This window comes from Somniosus microcephalus, chromosome 1, assembly GCF_052327205.1.
Source record: "Somniosus microcephalus isolate GS21.2 chromosome 1, FLI_Smic_1.0, whole genome shotgun sequence".
Taxonomy (NCBI): Eukaryota; Metazoa; Chordata; class Chondrichthyes; order Squaliformes; family Somniosidae; genus Somniosus; species Somniosus microcephalus.
Genome location: NC_140987.1, coordinates 59,526,075 through 59,545,382, shown reverse-complemented (window position 1 = coordinate 59,545,382; position 19,308 = coordinate 59,526,075). Strand labels below are relative to the sequence as shown.

General features: G+C 43.5%; 1 protein-coding gene across 3 annotated transcripts in view; it reads left to right on the top strand.

Annotated features, from left to right (window-relative positions):
• The first annotated feature begins 4,372 nt into the window (after nt 1-4,372).
• cmya5 (cardiomyopathy associated 5) overlaps nt 4,373-19,308 on the top strand; it is a 98,143-nt gene continuing 83,207 nt past the window's right edge. For all 3 annotated transcript variants that reach the window (XM_085982116.1, XM_085982107.1, XM_085982125.1), the window contains exon 1: nt 4,373-4,583. In XM_085982116.1, the coding sequence (XP_085838242.1) occupies nt 4,453-4,583 (131 nt within the window). In that variant the 5' untranslated portion in view covers nt 4,373-4,452. The remainder of the gene's footprint in view (nt 4,584-19,308) is intronic.

The following is a 19,308-nucleotide window of genomic DNA, read 5'->3' as shown; positions in this document are numbered from 1 at the left end:
GGACATCCCAAGGTGCGTTACAGACGATTAAGTACTTTTTAGAAGTGTTGCCTCCCTGGTGCCAGGGTTAAGGATGTCACCAAGCGGCTGCAGAACATTCTGAGGTGAGAGAGTGAACAGCCAGAGGTTGTGGTCCATATTGACATAGGTAGAAAGAAGGATGAGGTCCTGCAGGCAGATTTTAGGGAGCTAGGAAAGAGATTAAAAAGCAGGACCTCAAAGGTAGTAATCTTCAGATTACTCCCGGTGCCACGTGCTAGTGAGTATAGAAATAGGAGGATAGAGCAGTTGAATGCATAGCTGGCGAGATGGTGCAGGAGGGAGGGCTTTAGATTCCTGGGGCATTGGGACCAGTTCTGGGGGAGGTGGGAGCTGTACAGGCCGGACGGGTTGCACCTCAACAGAGCCGGGACCAATGTCCTTGCGGGGAGGGTTTAAACTAATTTGGCAGGGGGATGGGCACCAGGATGTAACATTAGAAAGGGGAAATAAAGTGCTCAAAGGATTGGGAGAGGCAGAGAGCACTAAAGTAAGAAATAATAAGGTATTAGGGGGGGTCAAACTAAGAGAGAATACAGGATGGTCTAAGATGGGTTTACAGTGTTTGTATGTGAACGCACAAAGCATAGTAAACAAGATATGTGAGCTGCAGGCACAAATAGCCACATGAGAATATGATGTTGTGGCAATAACTGAGACCTGGCTAAAAAAAAGGGCAGGATTAGGTATTATATATTCCTGGTTATAAAGTGTTCAGGAAAGATAGGAGGTGGTGTGGCAGTATTGGTCAAGGAGAATGTTACAGTTCTGGAGAGGGTGGATGTCCTGGAGGGGTCAAGGATAGAATCTATATGGCTAGAGTTAAGAAATAATAGAGGTGTCATTACACTACTAGGTGTATTCTATAGACCACCAAACAGTGGGAAAGATATGGAGGAGCAAATTTGCAGAGAAATTACAGAGAGGTCAAAGAACTATAGAGTAGTAAAAATGGGGGACTTCATCTATCCTAATATAGACTGAGATCATAATAGTGTTAAAGACAGCGAAGGGGAAAAATTTCTGAAGTGTGTTCATGAGAACTTTCTTGATCAGTATGTTTCCAGCCCGATGAGGGAGGAAGCATTGCTGGATCTGGTTCTGGGGAATGAGGTGATTCAAGTGGAGCAAGTGTCAGTAGGTGAACATTTAGTGATCATAGTATCATAAGGTTTAGATTAGCTATAGAAAAGGACAGGGAGCAATCTAGAGTAAAAATGTTTAACTGGGGGAATGCCAATTTCAGTGGGCTGAGAATGGATCTGGCCTGGAATCAAAGATTGGCAGGCAAAGCTGAAATGGAACAATGGGCTGCCTTTAAAGAGGAAATAGTTCAGGTACAGTTGTGGTACATTCCCACTAGGGAGAAAGGCAGGGCAACTAAAGTCAGGGCTCCCTGGATGATGAAAGAGATAGAGAATATGATGAAGCAGAAAAATAGCACCTATGAACTATGTCAGGTTGCAAATACATCTGAGAATCAGGCTATATATAGAAAGTTCAGAGGAGAAGTAATAAAGAAAATAAGAGGGGCAAAGAGAGGGTATGAGAATAGAATGGCAGCCAACATAAAAGGTAATCCAAAAGTCTTCTATAGACATATAAATAGCAAAAGGGTAGTAAGAGGAGGGGTGGGGCTGATTAGGGACCAAAAAGGAGACCTATGCTTGGAGGCAGAGGGTATGGCTGAGGTACTAATCGCATACTTTGCATCTGTCTTCACCAAGGAAGAGGGTGCTGCCATAGGCATAGTAAAGGAGGAGGTAGTGGAGATACTTGATAGGACAAGGATTGATAAAGAGGAGGTATTAGAAAGGCTGGCTGTACTTAAAGTAGATAAGTCACCAGGAGTGGATGGGATGCATCTTAGGATGCTGAGGGAATTGAGGGAGGAAATCGCGGAGGTACTGGCCATAATATTCCAATCCTCCTTAGATATGGGGGTGGTGCCAGAGGACTGGAGATTTGCAAATGTTACACCATTGTTCAAAAAAGGGTGTAAAGATAAACCCAGCAACTACAGGCCAGTCAATTTGACCTCGGTAGTGGGGAAGCTTTTAGAAACAGTAATCAGGGACAAAATTAATAGTCACTTGGACAAGTGTGGATTAATTAAGGAAAGCCAACATGGGTTTGTTAATGGCAAATCATGTTTAACTAACTTGATTGAGTTCTTTGATGAGGTAACAGAAAGGGCAATGCAGTTGACGTAGTGTACATGGATTTCCAAAAGGCATTCAACAAAGTGCCACATAATAGGCTTGCCAGCAAAGTTGAAGACCATGGAATAAAAGGGACAGTGGCAGCATGGATATAGATTTGGCTAAGTGACAGGAAACAGAGAGTAGTGGTGAACGGTTGTTTTTCCGACTAGAGGAAGGTATAGTGGTGTTCCCTAGGGGTCTGTTCTAGGAGCACTGCTTTTCTTGATATATATTAATGACTTGGACGTGGGGGTACAGGGAAAAATGTCAAAATTTGCAGATGACACAAAACTTGGAAGTATAGTGAACAGTGAGGAGGAGAGTGATAGACTTCAGGAAGACATAGGCAGGCTGGTGGAATGGGCGGACGCGTGGCAGATGAAATTTAATGCAGAAAAGTGTGAAGTGATACATTTTGGTAGAAAGAATGAGGAGAGGACATATACACTAAATGGTACAATCCTGAAGGGGGTGCACGAACAGAGAGACCTGGGGGGTATATGTGCACAAATCGTTGAAGGTGGCAGGGCAGGTTGAGAAAGCAGTTAAAAAGGCATACGGGATCCTGGGCTTCATGAGTAGAGGTATAGTGTACAAAAGTGTGGAAATTATGATGAACCTGTATAAAACATTGGTTTGGCCCCAACTGGAATAGTGTCCAATTCTGGGGCACCACACTTTAGGAAGGATGTGAAGGCCTTAAAGAAGGTGCAGAAAAGATTTACGAGAATGATTCCGGGAATGAGGGACTTCAGTTACGTGTATAGACTGGAGAAGCTGGGGTTGTTCTCCTTGGAGCAGAGAAGATTGAGAGGAGATTTGATAGAGGTGTTCAAAATCATGAGGGGTCTGGACAGCGTAGATAGAGAAACTTTTTCCATTGGCGGAAGGGTCGAGAACCAGAGGACACAGATTTAAAGTGATTGGCAAAAGAACCAAAGGCGACATAAGAAAAAACTTTTTTACGCAGCGAGTGTTTAGGATCTGGAATGTACTGCCTGGAAGGGTGGTGGAGGCAGATTCAATCATAGCTTTCAAAAGGGAGTTGGATAAGTATCTGAAGGAAAGAAACTTGCAGGGCTACGGGGAAAGGGCGGGGGAGTGGGACTAGCTGAAGTACTCTTGTAGAGAGCTGGCATGGGCTCGGCGGGCTGAATGGCCTCCTTCTGTGCTGTAACCATTCTATGATTCTATGATTCTACAAGTGTAGTTACTTTTGTAATGTATGAAACGCCAATTAGCGCACATCAACTGGATGCTTCAATGTGGCAGTGGGTAGAAACATAGAAGATAGCAGGAGTAGGCCATTCGGCCCCTCGAGTCTGCTCCGCCATTCAATGAGATCATGGCTGATCATCCAAATTCAGTACCCTGTCCCTGCCTTCTCCCCATATCCCTTGATCCCTTTAGCCTTAAGAAATATATCTAACTCCTTCTTGAATATATTTAATGAATTGGCCTCCACTGCCTTCTGTGGTAGAGAATTCCACCGGTTCACCACTCTCTGGGTGAAGAAATTCCTCATCTCAGTCCTAAATGGCTTACCCCTTATCCTTAGATTATGACCCCTGGTTCTGGACTCCCCGGCCATCAGGAACATCCTTCCTGCATCTAGTCTTTCTAGTCCTGTTAGAATTTTATAAGTTTCAATGAGATCCCCTCTCATTCTTCTAAACTCCAGCGAGTATAAGCCCAATCGACCCAATCTCTCCTCATACGTCATTCCTGCCGTCCCAGGTATCAGTCTGGTGAATCTTCGCTGCACTCCCTCCATGGCAAGAACATCCTTCCTCAGATAAGGCGACCAAAACTGCACACAATACTCAAGATGTGGTCTCACCAAGGCCCTGTACAACTGCAGCAAGACATCCTTGTTCCTGTACTCAAACCCTCTCGCTACAAAGGCCAACATACCATTTGCCTTCTTAACCGTTTGCTGCACCTGCAGTGTTCGGATCTCTCTGGGCGAATGAACGAAGATGTGCTCAATGGCTTTCCTCATCCATAATTATCTTGCTTGATGTATTTCAATTCTCGTGGGCTTTAGGACCCAGGGGACAGTCGTTTCAGCAGGCAAAAGGTCCCTATTTGTTGGCGGTGACATTTCTATTTAAAGAGTATCCTGAGTCAGGAAACCTGGTCTCTGTAATGACCGGGCTTCGAGAAACTCTCCGTTAATCTGCTTGTGTAAAAAGAAATAGGAGCGAAAATGGAAAACTCGGAGGCTTGCATTTCTGCAGAAACCGATAAAATTGAGCCAGAAATCTCCTTCACGCTGGAGGATGAAACGTGCGAAGGTGGAGTGTTGGAAACGGAGGAGGAAGAAGAACTTGGAGAAAGGTAACGGAGTTTAGAGGGAGGGGAAAGCACTTTAGTCATGGAACATTTTTTAGGCTAATGTGCCATAATGACTGGTGTGAGGAAGTGTTTTAGAAAACAGTGTCAAGTGCGATTCTGTGGAGATCTCGATTTATTTTGTTCACTGTCCTCGTCTGCAGTTTGGCAGTGGTCGTGTTTGCACTGTTGGCTATTTAAAGTGACTAGGACACCAGATACGGTCGCATCTCTGCCCCTCCTACTAGCTGTCTGCTAGAACCAAAATAATGTTGCATTAAATTGAATGCCGTTGTCGAATGGCACTTTGCGGAGGCAGAATGTAAGCACACATGAGCTCTCTGTTCCCTCTAGTGACATTCTATTGGATAGGCAAGTTTGTCAAAGAACAAATCAACACCCTATAAGTGATGAGATTGCATCATAAGAACTGCAATGTCTGGTAGTTGATCTGAATAAGAGTGTTGTTCATGGTGCAGCATATCAAACACCTTGTTTCTTTAGACTGTTGTACAACTGTTAGTCCAACGTGTCACTGCCCGGTAATGTGGATATTCACTAAGTTCAAAAAATTAATATGTAATAATGCTAAGTCAGTGCCATGATTTATCATTGACTCTACAATTCATGAAAAAAACAGCCTCCCATGCAAAATCCACTAAGAACAGCCGTTGAGAATTTACCTTTTCCCGATTGATAATGGAAGTGGGAGTTATTTGGAACACTGGCCCTGTGTCATTATAAAGATAAGAAAGAATGTGAAGACTGGAAATGTGCAATAAAAACAGAAAAATGCTGGAAATGCATAGCAGGTTGGTCAGCAACCAACTGGTCTGAACCTTCATCAGAATTGATCAGGTCCAGCATTTTCTGAAATAAAAACAAAATGCTGGAAATACTCAGCAGGTCGGGCAGCATCTGTGGAGAGAGAGACAGGGTCGATGGCCCTTCTCAGAACTGGAAAAAGTTAGAGGTGGAACAGGTTTTTAAGTAAGTGTAGGGGCAGGGAAAGGGGGGAGGGGAGGAAAGAACAAAAGGGAAGGTCTGTGATAGCATTTTCCACTTTCATTTCTCCATCAGTATACCCTGCCAGGATCTGATTCTCATACTCAGCAAGCCTTGTATTGAAAAGCAAAATACTGTCGATGCTGGAAATCTGTAATAAAAATAAAAATTGCTGGAAATATTCAGCAGCCTCAGTGGAGAGAGAAACAAAGTTGACATTTCAGGTCGATGGCCTTTCGTCAGGAGGTCTGAAGCTGAAGTAATGAATCTTGATATCACGATACTTGTGAACTAAATGGTTCTCACAGAAGGGACACCAGGTCCGATCAAATCTCTGCCTGGCCTACTAGCTGTCTGCTGTAGCTAAACCCCCCAAAATTATTGGTAACTTGTATGTAGTTGTTGAATGATATTTTACAGCATAATTAACTGTCTTTCCCTATAGTGAAATTTTATAAGAAAGCCACACTTGCCAAAGAATAAATGCAAGTCACTTGGAAATTAAGATATACAAGCATAAAAAAGAGTCATATAGTCAGCAGTGTTTGTGGAATAGCTTCATGAAGCATGGTGCACGTTGATGGTCACATATATCGCATGTCCATATTTGTCCATTTGCCAAATGTTGCTGGTTGACTCCTCTACAACACTCCACTGTTGACACTCTGTTGGCTCCAAAACGTGTGGTGCACTGCTTCACAGTTTTAATCAGGAGAGGAGGCCTGCAATGACGCGGCGCTACGTGCCGACGCGCGTGGCGCTGTTGCACGTAGCGCTGCAATATTCAGTTGTAGCGCCCCAGGAAGGAGATGGCCGCTTCCAGTAGCGCTCCACCTCCTGCTTGGGGCGCTACTATTCAATTTCCGGCGGAGGGGCGCTAACTTTTTCGGGGCGATAAAATTAGCGCCATGGTGACGTTAGCGCCCCAAAAGGGGCGCCACCCAATTCCCCCCCACCCCCAGACTTTAATCTGTGTGATCATTGGCTAAAAATATCATGCTTTCTGGATAAATATTACATTTCCTTTGTTTCAGATTACTATTGACATGTTTCTTTGACCCCATACTGGCCTTTTCCTGTCATTAGTTGCCTGTAGAATCCTGTAAACACCTGACATATAAACATGTCCAGTCGGAGCTGCGCCTGTATATCAATGGTTTTGATGCTAGTTCTGCTGATGCACTGAACACTTCAATATTTGCCACTCTATCTTACCGCTCAACTTTCAGTAGAGATCATATATGCTTTTGGTGGATTCTTTCTAGCTGTTTCAGGTGTCAGTGGTAAACAGTCTAGGCTTGGCAGCTACTTAAAAATCTAGTAACACTGCACGTTACATCCTCACTTTACCTTTAGCTTTAGGCTACTTTAGTTCTACACAGTACAAGGGGGCGAATGCCACATTAGCCTTTTGCTGCAGCTGTTGATTTCATGGTCCAACTACTCATCACGACCAAGTATGTTGCCCATCACATAAAAATATCCAAGGCGTTTAGCTTTGTGTCTCCTATCTCTGGTCTTTGATCGATTTGGTTTCATTCCTGGTATACCCAGATGACCTGAAATTGCATTCTCAATGCAAAGTAGCTAAATTCGCTGATGACACCAAGCTCGGAGAGATTCAGAAGAGGAAGCCAAGATCTTGCAAAGAGAGCTCGGCAGGGTTTGTACCTGGGCTGATCAGTAGCAAATGAAGCTGATTGTGGGCAAATGTGAGGTGCTGCATTTTGGGGGGGAAAAAATATTCCATGGCTGGGCTAGAACTTGCTAAGGGGGAAGTTGAAAGGGAACCAAGGGTGTTACTGGTTCATTACTCAACATGTCTAAACAGTGTGAGGCAGCAAAGCAAACAGGATACTGGGTCAAAGGCAAAATATTGCTGATGCTGGAAATCTAACATATAAACAGAAAATGCTGGAAATACTCAGCAGGTCAGGCAGCATCTGTGGAGAGAGAAACAGAGTTAACATTTTTGAGTGCACTGCCTGAAAGGGTGGTGGAGGCAGACTCAATCATGGCTTTCAAAAAGGAATTGGATAAATACTTGAAGGAAAAAAATTTGCAGGGCTACGGGGAAAGGGCGGGGGGTGTGGGACTAGCTGAAGTACCGGCACGGGCTCGATGGGCCAAATGGCCTCCTTCAGTGCTGTAACCATTCTATGATTCCATGATTCTATGATTTCAGGCCAGCGACCTTTCATCAGAACTGGAAAATGTTACAGATGCAACAGGTTTTAAGCAAGTAAAACAGAGGCAGGGAAAGAGAGGAGGGAAGGAAAGAACTAAAGAGAACATCTATTATAGGGTGGAAAACAGGAGAGATTAAATGAACAGCCGAATCATTACCAGCACCTGCTGTCCGAAAAAAATGGAAGCAGTGGTTATGATCTGAAATTGTTGATACTGGGTCATGTTGCTAACTCAATTGCTTAAATCCCCAGAAGTCATGCCGATGTACAGTGCGTTGATCAGGCCACATCTGGAATACTGCATATAGTTGTGGTCACCACAACATAAAGGGTCATTCAGGCCATAGATAAAGTGCAGAAGAGAGCAATAGGGCAAAGAACTATGAGGATTGATGTTTCAGAGGGACCTTATGGAAGTCAATAAGAAAAATAATGGGATCAAGAAAGTAAACAAAAACAATATCTTCAAACATGTCAGGAAAACAGAACAAAAAGGCATAAGTTCAGAGTTGTGCAGGGCAAATTTAGAACAGATGTCAGCAAGTATTTCTTTACACATAGGGTGATCAACAACTGGAATGGATTACCAGATAGGATGGTTGAGAACAAGACTCGGGCATCATTTCAGAAGCAGCTGGATCTATAATAGGAAGATGGTAAGGTTTATATTCTGGAAGGATAGGATCAAATAGGCTGAATGGCCTTGTGATCTTGTAAGGTTGCCTTGGTGCAGGCTGATGCATAACTTTGGTCTATTTTAAGCTGATATCCAACCCACAACACAATAATAAAGGAACATAGGAACAGGAGTTGACCATTCAGCCTCTCAAGCCTGTTCTGCCATTTAATGAGATCATGGCTGACCTGTATCCTGACTCCATCCAGCTGCCTTGGCTCCATATCCCTTAATACCCTTGGCTAGCAAAATTCAATCGCTCTTAGATTTAAAATTATTAATTGAGCTGGCACCTACTGTTTTTTGTGGGAGGGAGTTCCTCACTTCTACCACCCTTTGCGCGAAGAAGTGTTTCCTAACTTCTCTCCTGAATGGCCTGGCTCTAATTTTAAGATTATGTCCCCTTGTCCTAAACTACACCACCAGCGGAAAAAGTTTCTATCTATCTGTCTCATCAATTCCTTTCAAAAACCTCAATCAAATCACCCCTTAACCTCTTTATTCCAGGGAATGTAAACCTAGTTTATGTAATCTCGCCATTATCTAACCCTTGGAGCCCTGGTAACATTCTAGTGAATCTGTGCTACATTCCTTCCAAAGCCAATATATCCATTCTAAGGTGTGGTGCCCAGAACTGTACACAGTACTCCAGATGTGGTTTAACCAGGGCTTTCTTTAACTGTAGCAAAACTTCCTCCCATTTATATTCTAGCCCTCTAGTTATAAAGGCTAACATTCCATTAGCCTTGTTGATTATTTTTTGTACCTGACTACTACATTTTAGTGATCTGTGTACATGGACCTCTAAATCTCTTTGGACCTCCACTGTTGCTAGCTTTTCACTATTTAAAAAATATTCGGATCTATCCTTTTTTGGTCCAGAATGGATGACCTCACACTTACCTGTGTTGAAATCCATCTGCCTCAGCTTTGCCCACTCACTTAATCTATCAATGTCTCTTTGTAATTTTATGTTCCCATCTGCACTACTTTCTATGCCACCAATCTTTGTGTAATCGGCAAACTTGGATATATGGCTCTCTATTGTGCTTTCTAAGTTATTAATAAATATAGTGAATAGTTGAGGTTCCAGCATAGATCCTTGTGGTAAACCAGTTCCTTCCAATTCGAGTACATACCCATTATCCTTTCTCTCTGCCTAACCTACCTCTTAACCAGGTCAGTAATTTGCCTTCAATTCCATGAGCTACATCCATAGATATTCCCCTGTCTACTACTTTAGTTACTTCCTCAAACTTATTAGGTTCGTTAGACATGACCTACTCTTTACAAACCCATGTTGGCTCTCTCTAATCAGCTCAAATTTCTCGTGGTCACTCTGTCATTAATTATTGATTCCAATAACTTCCCCACAACAGATGTTAGACTACAGGCCTATAATTTCCTGGTTTCTCTCTCTCACCTTTCTTAAATACTGGAGTTACATTTGCAATTTTCCAATCTAAATGGACAATTCCTGAACCGAGAGAGCTTTGGAAAATTATGGCTAAAGCATCTGCAATTTCCTCGCCCACTTCCTTTAAAACCCTGGGGTGGAAACTATCAGGTCCTGAGGATTTGTCAGAAAAAATAATGGCACTAAAGACTAATACTGTTTCCTTGCTTACGTTAACTTTAGTGCGTTCCAGTCCTTGATTCATTATTAGTTTCCCTGGAATGTCAGGTGTATTATCCTCTTCCTCTACGGTGAAGACTGACACAAAGTAATTATTCAATAAGTCTGCCATTTCCTTACTTTCATTTACAATATTACCCACATCTGTTTTTAAAGGGTTCACGTTATCCTTGACTATCCTTTTACTTCTAATATCATTGTAGAAACTTTTTGTGTTAATCTTGATATCCTTGAAAGTTTCTTTAAGTGCTCCCCTTTTGCAGCTCTTACTATCTTTTTGTCTTCCTTTGATGTTCTTTATATCACTCCCAGTCCCCTGGACCTACACTATTCTTTTCACTTTTGTACTCTCTTTTCTTTAGCTTTATGTAATCTCTCACCTCTTTTGTCGACCATAGCTGTTTTATTTGGTAAGTAGCGCTCTTGGTCCTTAGGGGTATATACTGCTCCTGTATTAAGCTAAATTCTTTTTTGAACACCTCCCACTGTTCATCTGTAGTTTTACCTGTTAACAGTTTTGACCAGTTTGCTGTTGTCAGTCATAGAGTCATAGAGTTATACAGCACAGAAAGAGGCCCTTCGGCCCATCGTGTCCGCGCCGGCCATCAAGCCCTGTCTATTCTAATCCAATTTTCCAGCACTTGGTCCATCGCCTTGTATGCTATGACATTTCAAGTGCTCATCTAAATGCTTCTTGAATGTTGTGAGGGTTCCTGCCTCTACCACCCTTTCAGGCAGTGAGTTCCAGATTCCAACCACTCTCTGGGTGAAAAAGTTTTTCCTCAAATCCCCTCTAAACCTCCTCCTGCCCCTTACCTTGAAACTATGCCCCCTGGTTATTGACCCCTCTACTAAGGGGAAAAGTTCCTTTCTATCTATCTTATCTATGCCCCTCATAATTTTGTACACCTCAATCAGGTCCCCCCTCAGCCTTCTCTGCTCTAAGGAAAACAACCCCAGCCTGTCCAGTTTCTCTTCATAGCTGAAACGCTCCAGCCCAGGTAACATCCTGGTGAATCTCCTCTGCACCCTCTCCAATGCAATCACATCCTTCCTATCGTGTGGCGACCAGAACTGCATACAGTATTCCAGCTGTGGTCTAACTAGCGTTTTGTACAGCTCCATCATAACCTCCCTGCTCTTATATTCTATGCCTTGGCTAATGAAGGCAAGTATCCCATATGCCTTTTTAGCCACCTTATCTACCTGTCCTGCTGCCTTCAGGGATCTATGTACATGCACACCAAGGTCCCTCTGATCTCTGTCCTTCCTAGGGTCCTACCATTCATTGTGTATTCCCTTGCCTTGTTAGTCCTCCCAAAATGCATCACCTCACACTTTTCAGGGTTAAATTCCATTTGCCACTGTTCTGTCCATCTAACCAACCCGTCTATATTGTCCTGTAGCCTGAGGCTTCCATCCTCGTTATTTACCACTCCACCAATTTTCGTGTCATCTGCGAACTTACTGATTATACCTCCTACATTCATATCTAAATCATTAATGTACACTACAAACAGCAAAGGACCCAGCACCGATCCCTGTGGTACACCACTGGACACAGGCTTCCAGTCACAAAAACAACCTTCGACCATCACCCTCTGCCTCCTGCCACTAAGCCAATTTTGGATCCAATGTGCCAAATTGCCCTGGATCCCATGGGCTCTTACCTTCTTGACCAGTCTCCCATGTGGGACTTTGTCAAAAGCCTTACTGAAGTCCATGTAGACGACATCAACTGCACTACCCTCATCCACACACCTAGTCACCCCCTCAAAAAATTCAATCAAATTGATTAGACATGATCTCCCCCTGCCAAAGCCGTGTTGACTATCCTTGATTAATCCTTGCCTCTCCAAGTGAAGATGTGGAGATGCCGGTGTTGGACTGGGGTGGGCAAATGTAAGAAGTCACACAACACCAGGTTATAGTCCAACAGCTTTGAAATCACAAGCTTTCGGAGCGCTGCTCCTTCATCAGGTGAAGTGGAGAGATGCATAAGGACACAGCTTATATAGTCAGAGAATAATGCCAGATGATTACAGGTAATCTTTCTAACTGCCATTTATCACACCTCGGCAGAGAGATAATCACAGCAATCAAAGGTGTGAATGGTGTCCAAACAGGTTAGTCAGGAAAACATTACATCAAAGAACAATGAGGTGGGGTCACAAGAGGTCAAATGTTGCAGATGCTGGGGTCTGTATGAAAAACAAAAAACAGACAAAAATTTTTTTTTTGCTGGAAATCACAGCAGGTCCGGCCGCATCTGTGTAGAGAGAACAAGCCAATGACGACTCGAGTCTGGATGACCCTACATCAGGTGGGGTTACATGTAGCATGACATGAACCCAAGATCCCGGTTGAGGCCATCCTCATGAGTGCGGAACTTGGCTATCAGTTTCTGCTCTACGATTTTGCGTCGTTGTGTGTCTCGAAGGCCGCCTTGGAGAATGCTTACCTGAAGGTCGGAGGCTGAATGTCCTTGACTGACTTCAGCAGTCAAGGACATTCAGCCTCCGATCTTCGGGTAAGCATTCTCCAAGGCGGCCTTCGAGACACACGACAACGCAAAATCGTAGAGCAGAAACTGATAGCCAAGTTCCGCACTCATGAGGGCGGCCTCAACCGGGATCTTGGGTTCATGTCACGCTACATGTAACCCCACCTGACGTAGGGTCATCCAGACTCGAGTCGTCATTGGCTTGTTCTCTCTACACAGATGCGGCCGGACCTGCTGTGATTTCCAGCAAAAAAAATGTTTTTTTGTCTGTTTTTTGTTTTTCACACAGACCCCAGCATCTGCAACATTTGACCCCTTGTGACCCCACCTCATTGTTCTTTGATGTAATGTTTTCCTGACTAACCTGCTTGGACACCATTCACACCTTTGACTGCTGTGATTATCTCTCTGCCGAGGTGTGATAAATGGCGGTTAGAAAGATTACCTGTAATCATCTGGCATTATTCTCTGACTATATAAGCTGTGTCTTTATGCATCTCTCCACTTCACCTGATGAAGGAGCAGCGCTCCGAAAGCGTGTGATTTCAAATAAAGCTGTTGGACTATAACCTGGTGTTGTGTGACTTCTTACATTTCTCCAAGTGAAGACTAATTCTGTCCCTCAGAATTTTTTCCAATAATTTCCCTACCACTGAGGTTAGGCTCACTGGCCTGTAATTCCCTGGTTTATCCCTACTACCCTTCTTGAATAATGGTACTACGTTAGCTGTTCTCCAGTCCTCTGGCACCTCCCCTGTGGCCAGAGAGGTTCTAAAAATTTGTGTCAGAGCCCCTGCAATCTCCTCCGTTGCCTCACACAGCAGCCTGGGGTACATCTTGTCTGGGCCTGGGGATTTATCCACTTTTAAGCCCGCTAAAACCGCTAGTACCTCCTCTCTCTCAATACTAATTTGTTTAAGTATATCACAGTCCCCCTGCCTGATTTCTATGCCTACATCGTCCTTCTCCATAGTGAAGGCAGATGCAAAATATTCATTTAAAACCCCTGTCTCATCCTGTTAAAGTTAGCCTTTCCAAAATCTAGAATCTTAGTAACTGTTATGTTTCTCTTTTTCAAACCTAACCTAATATGCTATAGAAAAGCAAACTACTGCGGATGCTGGAAATCTGAAATAAAAACAAAAAATGCTTGAAATACTCAGCCGGTCTGTGGAGAGAAACAAAGTTAACGTTTCAGATCGATGAACTTTTGTTTTGATGCTATAGATAAGCTTCAGAATGGGGAAGTATAACTCAGTTATCAATAAATAAAAGTTCATGAATAACAGATTGCAGTATCTAAGTTTTAGACTTTAGTCTATTGAAGTTGGAAAAAGCTGTTGGCTACCAGAATAGATATTCTTCTCTAGTGTGTTATGGCATTGCCTAGTATAGTTGCGAGAAACAACCTGAAAAATACTTCCCACAACATTTTTTGGGGGGAATGCATTGGATGCATCACCACCAGCAATTATTTTCTTTTATTCGTTCATGGGATGTAGGCGTCGCTGGCAGGGCCAGCATTTATTGCCCATCCCCAATTGCCCTTGAGACAACTGAGTGGCTTGCTAGGCCATTTCAGAGGGCAGTTAAGCGTCAACCACATTGCTGTGTGTCTGGAGTCACATGTAGGCCAGACCGGGTAAGGACGGCAGGTTTCCTTCCCTAAAGGACATTAGTGAACCAGATGAGTTTTTACGACATTCGTTTCATGGTCACCATTACTGATACTAGCTTTTAATTCCAGATTTATTTAATTGAAACATATAAAATTCTTAAGGGACCAGTTGCCGTGGTGGGATTTGAACTCGCGTCTACCGAATCATTAGGCCAGGCCTCTGGATTACTAGTCCAGTAACATAACCACCATGCTACTGTACCCCTAATATGATAATATGGTGGCCTGTCATGCCACCCTATTATCATGTTATCCAAACTTGTTTAGAAAATTCCAGTGTTGTCTCTGTTGAACATGTTGAATAGCATTGAAATATATGAATATGAGATCATTAGAAAGTAGGGAGCTAGAAAAGCCATTTGACCCATCTAGCTTACTCCATCCAGAATATTGTAGTTTCTTCTTTCTCCTCTCCATCTTTAGATCCCCTACTTTAAGGAACTCTACTTCCTCTTAAAAAAACAAAAATTCCTATAACCTTCAATTCCCTGTCTCAATAGATATTGATCCACATCCCATTGAAAGATTGATTTAAAGATACCAATTAACCCCATATCAACTAATTACCCTCTCTGGGAACCTGTACACATGTCCACCATTTATAAGTACAAAATATTTTTCTCAAGGTTTGTGAATTTGTACATGTGGCTTTTAGTCCAACACTGATTGACCAAGTTAAATAGCTTTCTCAATCTTAACTTCCCTTCTTTATTTTAAAGACCAGTATCATAAGAACATAAATGGGAGCTGGAGTAGGCCATTTGGCCCTTCGAGCCTGCTCTGCCATTCAACAAGATCACGGATGATCATCTACCTCAACTCCACCTTCCCGCACTATCCCCATGTCCCTTAATACCCTTAGTTCCCAAAAATTTATTGACCTCTGCCTCTCACCTGACGAAGGAGCAGCGCTCTGAAAGCTTGTGATTTCAAATAAAGCTGTTGGACTATAACCTGGTGTTGTGTGACTTCTTACATTTGTCCACCCCAGTCCAACTCCGGCATCTCCACACCTTGAATATACTCAACGACTGAGCATCCACAGCTCTCTGGGATAGAGAATTCCAAAGATTCACAACACCTTGAGGGAAGAAATTTCTCCTCCTCTCAGGCCTAAATGGCCGACCCCTTATTCTGAGACTGACCCCTGGTTCTAGATTCCCCAGCCAGGGGAAACATTTTCTCAGCATTAACCCTGTCAAGTCCCTTAAGAATTTTATATGTTTCAATTAGATCACCTCTCATTCTTCTAAACTCAAGGGAATATAGGCCTAGTCTACTCAATATCTCCTCATAGGGCAATCCCCTCATCCCAGGAACCAGTCTAGTGAACCTTCGTTGCACTCCTTCTAAGGCAAGCATGTCATAGAGTCATAGAGTCATAGAGTTTTACAGCACAGAAAGAGGCCCTTCGGCCCATCGTGTCTGCGCCGCCCATCCATCCCTGTCCAGTCTAATCCCATTTTCCAGCATTTGGTCCATAGCCTTGTATGCAATGGCATTTCAAGTGCTCATCCAAATGCTTCTTGAATGTTGTGAGGGTTCCTGCCTCTACCACCCTTTCAGGCATTGAGTTCCACATTCCAACCACCCTCTGGGTGAAGAAGTTCCTCCTCAAATCCCCTCTAAATCTCCTGCCCCTTACCCTGAATCTATGCCCCCTTGTTATTGACCCCCCTACTAAGGGGAAAAGTTCCTCTTTATCTACCCTATCTATGCCCCTCATCATTTTGTACACCTCAATCAGGTCCCCCCTCAGCCTTCTTTGCTCCAAGGAAAACAACCCCAGCCTGTCCAGCCTCTCTTCATAGCTGAGGCGCTCCATCCCAGGTAACATCCTGGTGAATCTTCTCTGCACCTGCTCCAAAGCAATCACATCCTTCCTATAGTGAGGCGACCAGAACTGCACACAGTACTCCAGCTGTGGCCTCACCAGCGTTTTGTACAGCTCCATCATAACCTCCCTGCTCTTATATTCTATGCCTCGGCTAATGAAGGCAAGTATCCCATATGCCTTTTTAACCACCTTATCTACCTGTTCCGCTGCCTTCAGGGATCTATGTACATGTACACCAAGGTCCCTCTGACCCTCTGTACTTCCTAGGGTCCTACCATTCATTGTGTATTCCCTTGCCTTATTTGTCCGTCCAAAATGCATCACCTCGCACTTTTCAGGGTTAAATTCCATTTGCCACTTTTCCGCCCATCTGACCAACCCGTTTATATCATCCTGTAGCCTGAGGCTTTCCTCCTCGCAATTTACCACCCCACCAATTTTCGTGTCGTCTGCGAACTTACTGATCATACCTTTTACATTCTCATCCAAATCATTTATGTAGATCACAAACAACAAGGGACCCAGCACTGATCCCTGAGGTACCCCACTGGACACAGGCTTCCAGTCACAAAAGCAACCTTCGACCATCACCCTCTGCCTCCTGCCACTCAGCCAGTTTAGGATCCAACGCGCCAAGGCACCCTGGACCCCATGGGCTCTTACCTTCTTGACCAGTCTCCTATGCGGGACTTTGTCAAAAGCTTTACTGAAGTCCATGTAAACCACATCCACAGCATTTCCCTCATCCACCCCCCTAGTCACCCCCTCGAAAAATTCAATCAGATTGGTCAGACATGATTTACCCTTGACAAAGCCATGCTGACTATCCCCGATTAATCCTTGCCTCTCCAAGTGGAGACTAATTTTGTCCCTCAGAATTTTTTCCAATAATTTCCCTACCACAGATGTTAGGCTCACTGGCCTGTAATTCCCTGGGTTATCCCTGCTACCCTTCTTGAATAATGATACTACGTTAGCTGTTCTCCAGTCCTCTGGTACATCCCCTGTGGCCAGAGAGGTTCTGAAAATTTGTGTCAGAGCCCCTGCAATCTCCTCCTTTGCCTCCCACAGCAGCCTGGGATAGATCTCATCCGGGCCTGGGGATTTATCCACTTTTTGGCCTGCTAAAACCGCTAGCACCTCCTCCCTCTCGATGCTAATATGTTCAAGTATGTCACAGTCCCCTTGCCCGATTTCTATGTCTGCATCGTCTTTCTCCATAGTGAACACAGATGCAAAAAATTCATTTAAAACCCCGCCTACCTCATCTGGCTCTACACACAGATTGCCACTTTGGTCCCTAATGGGCCCTACCCTTTCCCTGGTTATCCTCTTGCCCTTAATATACTTATAAAACATCTTAGGATTTTCCTTTATTTTGCTCGCCAGTGTTATTTCATGGCCCCTCCTCGCCCTCCTAATTTCTTTTTTAAGTACGCCCCTGCACTTTTTATACTCCTCTAGGGCTTCTTCCGTCTTTAGTCTTTTGTAACTGCCAAAAGCCCCCCTTTTATTCCTAATGCATTTTTGTATATCCCTTGTCATCCAAGGTTCCCTTTGCTTGTTGGTCTCACCCTTGACCTTTACAGGAACATGTTGGCGTTGTACTCTCTCTATTTCCCTTCTGAAAGTCTCCCACTGTTTTGATGTGGATTTTCCTATAAGTAGCTGCTCCCAGTCCACTTTGGCCAGATCCTGCCTTATCATGTCTTTCCTTAGGTAAGGAGACCAGAACTGTACGCAGTACTCCAGGTGTGGCCTCACCAATGTCCTGTATAATTGTAGTAAGACGTCTTTATTCTTATACTCTAATCCCTTTGTAACAAAAGCTAACATACCATTTGCTTTCCTAATTGCTTGCCGCACCTGCATGTTAACTTTCTGTGATCCGTGTACAAGGGCACCCAGGTCCCTCTGAATGTAAACATTTCCCAGTCTCTCACCATTCAAAAAATATTCTGCTTTTTTGTTTTTCCTACCTATGTGGATAACTTCACACTTCCCCACATTGTATTCCATTTGCCATCTTCTTGGCCACTCAGTCAACCTGTCTATATCTCTCTGCAGCCTCTTTGCATCCTCCTCACAGCTTAATTTCCCACCTAACTTTGTATCATCAGCAAACTTGGATACGTTGCACTCAGTCCCTTCATCGAAGTCATTAATATAGATTGTAAATAGCTGAAGCCCAAGCACTGCTCCTTGTGGTACCTCGCTAGTTACAGCCTGCCAACCCAAAAAAGTCCTGTTCATTCCTACTCTCTGTTTTCTGTCCACTAAACAATCCTCAATCCATGCTAATATATTACCCCAATCCCATGAGTCTTAATTTTGTGTAATAACCTCTTGTGCGGCACCTTATTGAATGCTTTTTGAAAATCTAAATACGCTACATCCACTGGTTCCCCCTTATCCATCCTAGTAGTTACATCTTCAAAAAACTCTAACAGATTTGTCAAACACAATTTCCCTTTCATAAAGACTCTGCCTAATCATATTATGATTTTCTAAGTGCCTTGTCACCACGTCCCTAATAATAGATTCTAGCATTTTGCCTACTACTGATGACAGGTTAACTGGCCTATAGTTCCCCGTTTTTTCTCTTCCTCCTTTCTTAAATAGCGGGGTCATGTTTGCTACCTTCCAATCATGTCTCCCCTCAGTCTTTGCTCCAGCAAAATTTAATTTGAGAGTGTACATCGATCAAATCCTGAAAGCATCCAGTGTGAAGCAGTTAGTAATAAGGGAAATTGGGAGGCATATGGAGCGCATTGGATTACAATTCAGAACAAGTTATACTGACATTGTATGGACCAATGGGGAGGCCAGTTCTGGAGTATGGCGTGTATTTTTGAACATTCTACTTCAAAAACATATAGATGCATTAAGAAAGGTTCAGGGAAAAGTGACCAGAATTAGTCCTGCCTTCAGGGAACGTAATTGTGAAGAAATGCTCAAAAAAATGAATTTATTTCCCTTCACTTCTTCAGAACTGAGATAAGGAACACTCTGCCTTCTTTGGTCATTTGGGGTGCTGTGAAATGTTAATGCTGCTTCATTAAGTTAACAAGTGACCAATTATCATAATCTACCTATGTGCAGGTCTGCAATTATAATTTTGAGTGACATCTTCACCTACTGGCTCGCTACTCATCCATCGTGTTTGACTTGACTTGATTGGAGATGAGCATTCCTTATTGTGGGATT